This window comes from Cupressus sempervirens, chromosome 4 (assembly GCF_028749045.1).
Source record: "Cupressus sempervirens isolate cs-2001-9-10 chromosome 4, ASM2874904v1, whole genome shotgun sequence".
Lineage (NCBI taxonomy): Eukaryota > Viridiplantae > Streptophyta > Pinopsida > Cupressales > Cupressaceae > Cupressus > Cupressus sempervirens.
The window spans coordinates 652,156,223-652,166,841 of NC_143121.1; the positions used below are offsets into that span (position 1 = coordinate 652,156,223).

The 10,619-nt window shown below is 35.0% G+C and overlaps 1 protein-coding gene across 1 annotated transcript; it reads left to right on the plus strand.

Annotated features, from left to right (window-relative positions):
- Positions 1–4,283: 4,283 nt before the first annotated feature.
- LOC149562930 (RNI-like superfamily protein) lies at positions 4,284–7,021 on the plus strand. The gene has a single exon (XM_089826375.1). The coding sequence runs from the start codon at positions 5,067–5,069 to the stop codon at positions 6,549–6,551; it is 1,485 nt and encodes a 494-aa protein (XP_089682501.1). The 5' UTR covers positions 4,284–5,066; the 3' UTR covers positions 6,552–7,021.
- The last annotated feature ends 3,598 nt before the right edge of the window (positions 7,022–10,619 follow it).

Consider the following 10,619-nt stretch of genomic DNA (forward strand, 5'->3'; position numbering starts at 1 on the left):
GCATGCTCATCCTGGCAATTCAATGAAGTCAATGTATGGTACTTGCAAACTTACATAAAAGATGAGCATGTGTGTGCGCACACACACACGCATCAAAGATAAACATGCAATGATAGGGAGTGGTGCATCATGTAGATCAAGTATGTTAAACAGAAATGTAAAACATTCATGTACAACATGCACATGCAAGTATCGAAAGTACCATAAATAAATCACAATTATTAATAACATGATATTCTAATATGAACATCTTATCACCATGTAGATACAATAAACATCTTTTGAAGATAAGTCATATGACATCATCATGAAAGTAATTTCATTAACTAACTAAGAGCAATTAAAGTATCATCCTTGCAAGTAGACAATCATTACCACCTGACTTAATCAATTACTCAACATATCAAAGTATTGCATTTGAAATATCAACTAAGCATTACAAATTCCACGAAAGAGTTATATAAGACTTTAGCAATGAATTTTGCAATGATGGAAAGGGACATGGGTATTACATACCCTCTTTGGTATAGGTTCCACAAATACAACCTATACTGAGGTATAGTTTGAGGTTGACCTATACACAAGCATTTAATTTTGGGATATTTTAGGGCAAATTGCAAATTATTTTATTTTTTCCACCCAGTGTAGACAACGCTCTGCATTTTGGAGCTCAAAATCACAATAAAAGGAGGCCTTATCCGTTCATTTTCAAATCCATCAATTGCAAGTAAGAGATCCACTCTCAAGTAACCATTCCAAGCTCTCAAGAAATCAAGATAAGGTGAATTCAAGTAGTTAAAGAAAGCAATAAATTATTAATTAAAGGAATACATATATAACTCATCAAATATTAATGCATTTCATTCCATAGATCTAGCTCATTTCTTCATTAGAGACAAAGGTAATGACCATCAAACAAGGAGATATACATTCATCCATTCAAGATTCACTTTTCTTCTTCTTCATTCCTTCATTGAGGTGAATTACAAGCATCTAATAAATGAGGTTTTGTATTACATGATGCTCTTTTGGTTTTTATGTTGAGTTAAGACTATTACGTCAACATACTTAATCACATACTAAGAACAATTACATCTACATGGTATGAGATATTAGATTGTTAGATTAAATATTTACTATATGTTGGTATTTCCTTTCTTTAAATTCAAACATGTTAACTCCTAAACATGTGCTTGAGAGAGGAAATCTTCTCACCACAATGATTTCCTCTTGTTTCTTGTGTGTAGGTGCAAATCACAAAGTTTCAGATTTGGATTCTATAGGTATAGAGTTGTAGTTTCAATTACAGATCAAATATTTTTAGTTTTTGACCTCTCAAATATAGGTCTAGGTTAACCTACACCCCAAGTTGATCTATACCTAGAAAGTCAATCCATTCTTGGGGCCTTTAGAATTTCATAGCATGTAACTTCAATCTCTTGGATTCTAAATCTAGATTTGTTTAAGGTTTCAATATAGTTTGAAAACCACTTTTTAGATGTGAACTTGCATCCTTTACCAGCCCTTAAGGTGAATATATTTACCTCTTTTTCATTTCATAACACTTATTTTAATAGATCAAATTCCCCTTTTGCCTATCATTTATGAATCCTTCTCTTAGAGAAGGAATATCACATCCCAAGACTATACATTGAGAAGATCACAAATTGGCACCCAACCTTGTGTTAGTTGGGTTTGCTTTCTTTCAAGGTCTTGGTTCTTCATTAATATAACATATACTTTGGTGAGTGATCTATCCTACCACTGCTCGTCATTTTGTATGTTACAATATATAAACATAAATACCATTTATGCCACAACATTGCGATCTATGTAGGGAAAGCAAATTTAGAAAAAATCTTTACAGTATAAAAGTTTTCCAACATATTATTAATAAATCAAAAGGATTATAATATAATCAAAGATTAATACATCATATGAGTATTATAAACTATATATTTGAAAATAACTTAACATCTATAAGAATCTCACATATAACCTCCATCTTAATCACCTACTATATTGGAGACGTGATACATGAAATTGTCAAATAATATCTACAAATGCATGCATTAAGGTCACCCAAAAAGGTTGCACCCAACTATTTCTAATTAAAGATGCTTAGCGGTGCATCAAAACATACAAAAAAAATGTGTAGATCTCTCTTACAACCCTTTTTCCAACATATTCTTATATTTTCCAACTTGGGAAACCCAACTTTTAGAGGCCATAACTTTTGACTTAGGAGGTTTATTAATTAGTCACTTGACATGTTAGAAAACTCAGGAAGTGATCCATTAAACTATAATTTATAATGCTAGGTACAAATATATTTGGGTCCACAAAAGGCTTCTTAGAGCCTTAAATTTGACTTTAAAAATAAAAATAATAGCTTCAATATCTTGAAATCTAGACACAATCTTGGATTGAAACTTGACCAACACATTTATTTAACAACTATGTAGTTTTGGAAAAATAATTGGACCCATATATACTTGAATATAAACATATTATAAATAATAACAATTATATAATCACAAGGTTAAGACACCTTTTTTCCCTACATGCAATTCCACTTTTATAAGGGAGGGATAAGTACTGCACAAAAATAAGTGCTATGGCATGATAACCAAAAAACTTGGGATACATATGTAATTAGAAGGATTAGTAATAATCTTTGGTTGATGTAAAGAAAATGGTACGAGTGTTGGTATGTAGTGGGTATAATGTTGATAAGAGGTAGTGGAAAATGAGAAGATAAAGAATTGAGAAGCTTGGTGCACATATCATTAGTGGGGATACACAATAACTCATAAGATATGATGGATGAAAGAAGTGCGAGATGACATGGTGGTAGATTGGTGACATAACTAGGGCACGGCATCGGTTATCAATAAGAGGAGATCTCAACAAGTTACAAATCTGGAGAAGGTATGGCAAGATATTTGATGACAGATGAAGGAAATGTTGTCATTAATGGTGGGAGGGAAAATATCGCTAGTTAGTGGTTGAGCTTTATTGTTTTGAGATAAATCACCAGTAGTGTCACAAAATACAAGTATCAAAAGGAATTCTAGTAATAGGAGGGATATTATATTAGTATAGTGTTGTGTAAATGAAGGGAAGTATGGATGATTATATAGTGAAGAAGTAGTCTTGAATATTGGAAGAGATGCAAATAATGCTTTGTTGAGGAATGCAGAGATGTGAGAAAGAGACTAATGTTTAATGAAAAAGTAATGGTGCAATAAAAGAGCTATGAAATATTTGGACATTCATTTGATACATAAATAAACTCTCTCCATTATCCCAAGTCAACCCCACCTTGAAAATTTAAAATTAATACTAAAACTTGTCTAACTCCTATCCATTTTGTTAGCCATTATCAACCAACTAGACCCATGCTTGTTTAATTATTGTTGTAATTATATCTAAAGATATTTATTTGGGCGTTCATGCACATCATGCAATTATTTAACTTTCTAGAGTTTTTAAAGAGTACATGTTCGAAAGACATGGTTCACTAAAAAGAGCATCATTTAGTCTAGAATAATGATTTAGGATACTTATATAGTTGCTTGGTACCTACCAATATTTAACAAAACTATAAAGTTAGGTTCTCTTAGAAGTTTACTTAAAGAAAACATATCCCCTGTCAATTTGATAACATCTTCTTAAGGTATTTTCAAATAAAATTATTTAAATACTAGGAATCCTTGTGCTATCAAGGTGGACATTCAAAAAAGGTAGGGGATTAAGAACTGGTAGTTACAAATGACACAATCAAATCTAAGAGTTATATGGAAGATTTGCACTTGGACAAATGATCTAATGTATAGCTTCATCTTGAAAATTGCATTATTCTACACATAACTCTTAAGTAGATAACAAGTCTAATTTTTAGATGTACACTACATCAAATCTATCTTCTCAATCAATTATAAAACTAAATATATTCTTTCTTCTCATTCACTTTCCTAAAATACATTTAATTTAAAACAATCATTTCCACTATTATAATTCATCAATCTATATTGTTAATCATATACTTTTCACTTAGTTAAACTCGATTTAACTCAAGAAAATCTTATTTGATTATACATAAATATTCTTTAAAAATCTTTTAAATAAACTCATTCCAAAAAATAAAATAACTATCAGAATTTAGCTATATAGTTATAAAACTATAATATTATGCTGCCCCCCAAAAACGAAGAGAAATCAAGCTGCTATTCAAACTCATGTTCTATAAGTCAACCAAATGAACTCGATTTATGCAGTTGAATGTTTTTTAAGAAAAACAACAAAGAACAATTTCGCATTACTTAATCTAGATATACAGAAACGCATATTCGATGAAATTGCAATGAGTTCAAACAAAAACGTCACAACTCTTATGAAATTGCAGACGGCGGGAGGATTAAGAAAACAAAGGTAGCAAATCCACGTCTTGGGGAAGATATAGATGTAAACATGGCGTCTTCTGCCGTCAGGGTTTCATCTTTGTTATAAAAAAATGACGGCACGTCAAGTTTGGCTATTAAATAACTGGCGTAGCTACGCATTTACCAAATTATTCGGCCCAGAGGAATCCTCCACGAAGTCTCATAATGGACATTTTCCACGCAAATATTATTTTATGTTTCTTCGAGCGAGGAGACGAAGCTAAAGGCAAACTTCCGTCTTGAGTCTCGACAAGTTATTGTGAAAAAAATTGAGGCAAGCTATGATTCTTAACGTTTTCTCTGTAGTTTTATTTCTTGCTTCTACGCCATTTCTAGTTCATAAACGTCGAAGGATGTTCAAATATGCCATTTTTTTCTGATTCCCAGTGCGTAGAGTATTGTTTTGGGGGGGTGTATAATAGGAAGAAACCCTAATTCTGTTTTGAACTTGTAGCTAATTATTTCCTTTCAGGCGAAGGGTGTCTAAAAATCCCAATTCTTTTTATAAAAGATTGTCTAGAGAGCTGTATAAGGGTATTCGTAGGTTGCAGAAATCCATTGGGTTGAGTTTGTTGTTATTTTGATTTTGGGTTCTATTCTCTTTTGATTATAATTGGTTCAATGGATAGCAACCGGGATATGTTGAATTCACTTCTGTGTGACGAGCTTCTTGGAGAAATACTAGGCAGGTTACAAGAAATTTGCTGTTGTAATAAAGTCAGTTTAGTATGTAGACGTTGGCTTGCTGTTCAGAGAAGTGCCAAGACCAGTTTGGGTTTGTGCATTCCTGAAGAGACTTCGGTATTAAGTTTCCGGTCAAGGGTAAGAGCTATGCTGAGGCAGTATTCTCAAGTTTTGAATCTGTCTGTGGCGTCCGCGTCTGGTCATTTGCAGAGGGATACAGTCTTTTTGGATGATATTTTGGATTCTATAGGGGAGGGGTGTAAGCTTTTAAAAGCATTGAGGTTTGAAGCTGGTCCTGTTACTTCTTATGGTCTGCAAGCCCTTGCGAAGGGTAGTGTCAATCTCACTTCACTAGAATTGGTTGGTTTGAGTCCCAAGTTTTTTGGGTCTTTGGCGGACTTCAAGTCTTTGAGAGAGTTAACACTAGTTATGTTTGGATGGGATTCAGGGGAGGAGTTTGATAGGGGTAGTTCAGATGTTGAGCTACCATTGGAAAAACTATGTATATCAGGTATTCGAGGTGGTTATACAGGATTGGGGTGGATTTGGAGGAGTTGCCACAAATTGAAGAAGTTGGAATTGTTTAGCTGTGAAGGGATTGGGGATACGGATTTGAATTTATCATCCTTTGTAAAATGCCTTCCTTATGTTGAAGAACTTTGCTTGAGAAGATCTAGGACAATTGCCAATGGAGTTCTCTTGCGTGCCGCCGAAAACTGCAAAGCATTGAGGAAACTTGTGTTTCATGATGGTGGGAGTACAGAAGGACTCCAGCATGTTGTCATTCGGCAGTGCCGAAGTCTTGAAGTCTTGGACTTGAGGTTACCTCTCGATTTGAGTAATGAGGACTTGGCTGTTATAGCTAATAATTGCCATTTTCTTAAAAGCCTTCGGTTGTATAGTTGCTGCTTGCCAACTGGGGCCGGCTTGAAGTTGCTTGGACTAAACATGAGTTTGTATCTTGAGGAATTGGTCTTGGTTGGATGCCGGGCTGTTGTGCGGGAGCCTGGCACTTTGGCAACATTAGGTCAACATCTTAAAGGTCTCAGGAAATTGGATCTTTCTGATAATGACCATTTGCCTGACAAAGAGTTGGGAGCCATGCTTTCCTCTTGTAAAAGCTTGATGAGTTTGAGATTGTCAAGATGCAGGGGATTGACAGGCATGGTTGTGTTCTTAATCGTCCAAAGGTGTCAGGTGCTAGAGACTATTGATATTAGGAGATGTGATGGTATTACCGCTGAGGCTGTGTTTTCTTTGGTTTCGGGATCCTCTAAATTGAGGAGGCTCGCAGTGGAGGAGCACAAGATCACAGAAGAAACTAAAAAATTAGGCTCAAAGAAGAAGATTGCCTTCATAAACGCAGAAACATCAAATTACAGGATGGCTACATGTGGAATTTCAGGATGGCCAGTGGAATAAAGAAATTCGCTAAACTTGGATACAAATGCATCTTTTCTGTGAAGGCAATCTGTATCTCAAGCGATGAAAACTCAATAATACTTGGTTTGTACACAGAGCATGCTCTTGTAAATTGTAATTACTGGGGCTTTTCTCGCAAAACTGTGAGTAAGTAATCACAAGAGCAATATGTGATTACATTTGAGCAATGGCAATGCATTCTTCTCTGAATGAAGAAGCTGCAGAGTTCCAAAATGTTCGAATCTGCAAAGAGGACAGTATTGCAAAAAATAACAAAATAGCTCTGACATGACAGGATGCTTCAGAAATAAGCTCAACTGAAAGGCTAAAAAATATTTATGCACAACTTTATTTAATTGTGATTATTCCAGTATTCATATGATAATGAATAATTGTCGAAGGCTGCAAAGCTGAATTGTAATCTGAGTTTCAAATTCTGAATGTTTAGTAATATTTTCAAATTGTAACAAGTTCCTTTCTTTATTGTATTCTTGTATTCCGCCACTAAGAATGCTATCCTTGGGAGAAAGACAAGTGTACAGGATATGATTAAATGTTGTCAATAGTTGTGATGATAAGGACATTGGTTTCCAGATTAAGAAGATAATGCAATAAACTATACTTATTTACAAGTAAGGATATTGAAAGATTGTTTCAGTAAGAGATCACTTTCATCACCTCCAAGAGTTAGCCTTTTTGAGGAACATCTTACATGGGGATGCGTCTAAGACTAATTCATTGTTTAATGATTTTACATGTAACAAAACTAATCCAAAACTCTTGCTTCTCAATGTTAAGATTTCATGTTTTGTTCTTCATCTGTGATTGTCATCTGCTAAAAAGTTAGAGAATCTGACTGTATATTACTGATTGAGGAGTTCTGGATAATCTCTAAATACAGCCACCACTAATCTTTTGCACTCTAGTTATAGTATTGGGAATATGATGTGGTCTTTGGTATCCCTTTTGCAGAGAAAAAATATTTGAGGCGAGCTTTTGTTTATCTTTGGACAAGAAGTTCCAGGAAACTGACTTTCAGTATGCAGATTTCGGTGCACTCCTCATTGACTTGCATGGTCTAACTTCTTGGTTTATCCAATATTCTAAGTATATGAGAATTCTAGGTGTGTAATTACTCTCAGAGATGGTTTGATTCTTACAGAAGGTAGATAGGTTTGGGATACCTTTGAGGTAATTTTATATGGAACAGTTAGGATTTGAGTGCAGGAATTTCTATTAGCACGCCAAGACACTAACACTGAGCTGCCAGCCCCTGTGCAGTCCAGTGTTTTTTGAGACCCTCCCCAAGCTACACTTATACGCTTGGGTTTCCTCCGCTGCCACTGATATTGAGACTTCTGCTATTTACCGTTTACCAGCTAGGCCTTGAACCCAGGACCTTTTGTTAGCATGTTGAGACACTCAACCACTTGGTTCTGGCCATTTTGTAGTCTGCATTGTGTATTGTTCAAGGGCTCACTGCTAAAAAGGTCTATCTGATTAATAAAATCAGATCTTACATCTCTAATCAAATTACCTATGTAAAGTAGTTTGGGTAGCCATTTAAATCTTACATCTCCAATTCAAATTAATCCTGTTTACTAAAGAGAGATATAGGACCTCTTTGCAGCAGATTTGAAGGAAGCAATACAAAATTTGGTGAAACAATACCCTCCTGGTCATAAACAGATTTGATATAAATTGGTATTAAGAGCGACAACACTAAAAATATCTTTTACGTCATTGTAAGTACCTTTTATGTTTTAGCATTTAATCTTGAATACATGCCACCAGGAAGAACGACATATCTCATATCAGCAGAAATATCATGATCCCTTTTAGTTTTAAAGATTAAGATGTAAATCAAAAGTTCTCAGCAATGGAAAGACTGGAAAACACTATAATGATGATGATGTCATTTTGAATCTAATGAATTATACAAATTCAAATCATTACTCTTTAGTTGGTAAGAGTTTGCCAATATTTTATCTATATCAGCATTAGGTAACATCCTCTGGATTATATAATGTGCATTGAACTACGACGAGTTCAGAGCATATTGTCAATATCTAGTCCTCTTATTTAGAATAAAGAAAATGAGTTTAACATAGTACGTGATAGATAGGGTGTTTAATCTATGAATAGCAGAACATAGTGCATGACTTTTTGTTCATATGTAGAGCACACCAAATACAGGAAATACTTATACACACAGAAATCCAACAAACATAAGATTGAACTCGGAAAGTATATTGTTCTGATTTATCCATCTTTCCAAGAGGTATAAGTTATAACATCTATCCATCTTTAGTAAGGAATCAATGATCATGTACCTTTCTAATTTCATTTCTGGAGGAACTTGTCCTAAATACACTGCCTTTTTCAAACAAAAAACCAATGCTTGGTTGGAAAGTATAACCAACTGCAGTCACGACATTAATATCAGTAACAGCTTGAGTAAACAGGGACACCAAAGTAGGTACATTATTCTCTTCTAAGCTCTTGAATAATCAATGGCAGAGCATAGCATGTTGTTATTGACCTTGGCAACAACTATGTGAATTGATCCACAAACTTTAAAGGTTGATTTAGGAATTGAGATGCAATGGTTCAAGGCCATGAATTGTACAATGATTTGGAATTTTTTTTTTGGGATAGATGAAATCTTAACCTGGATACTTCGCTTCTTTGCAACCTTTAGCTTGTGAAACACCTTGCCACGTACATCTCACCAGGCTTTCAATTTTGGTGTGTGGCTTGTCTGTATTATGCAATTTATCAAGTTTCTGGAGAAATGTTAAATCAAAGTGAAACTCTTGTTGTGCAATTGGGGTCTGTGGAAGACGCAAATGGCATAATACAGTTGTTCTCAAGAGCCAAGACTTCTGAAATGGCTAGAGGATTTATTGCCTTTAAGAAAGATCAGTCAAGAGGTGGAAGCGCATGTAATTCCCGCCCTCTAGCAACATACCACAAGATTAACAAAGAAGTGATTGCATATCTTTATGCGACATGATGATGCACTGCTAATTCTATCACCATATCTTATTGATGGCTTAAGCTAAATTAAACATCACACAAAACTCTGCACATTAGCGTCTTAGCTCTCCACAAACTTTCTTTTCATTAACATGTTCCACCAAAGAGCAAGATAAACACCATAACAGTGTGCTTGTCTAAAGAAGGGAGCTACAAAATCTAGTTAATGTGTAAATGTCCACCAGTGGCCAAAAGAGCCAATGATCCTGTAGAACAGTGACCAAATAATGATATAACTGCCTTGTGCATCATCAGATATAAAGCTCAAATAAATAAATAAAGTAGTAGAAACACACTCTAAAGAAACAACTTACAAGTATAATAGTGAATGCTGTAACTGAACAAGCAAGGGCTGAGATCCAGGTATTCCCTTTCTGTTGGGGGGATAAGATGAAGTGAGGACGAAATAGACAAGGATCCAAAGGCAACAATTGAAGTTCCATCAGCCTGGGCTTCTATAGGCATAACTTTCTTTTCATTCAGATGGATTGACATAATGATGTGGGCTTTTATGTCATAACCTCCTTGCAATTCAGATGGATTGACATAACTTCTTTGTCATACAGATGGATGTCAAGGCTGTGGTCTTAATGTTTTATACATTGCCCATGCATTCTCTGAAATGTGTTGACACCTTAGGCAGACCTCGTTCCATAACCACTACTGTAGGTGGAATTGCAGCACTGAATGCGTAGCTGATAGTGAAATACAGGGATTCTACAGCTAAATCTAAGTTGTGTACTTGTACAAGATTGTGATCCTCAACAATACTTTAGTCTGCAGCTGACTTGATTATGACATGTTTCTCTCTCTAGCTGTATCATGGTTCAGATCTCTCTTATGAATTTCATGATTTCTCTTGCACCAATTTAATGGTGTGATGCCAGTGAGAGCCAATGCCTAAGCTGATGTAGATTAAAATCAACTCCCTTAAATGTACTGGGTGGCGTAGAGAACATTGTAAGGTGTTTATTTTTCTTGTAACACTCATGTTGTTGCTTAGATGGACCAGCAGAGACCTCCCAATCC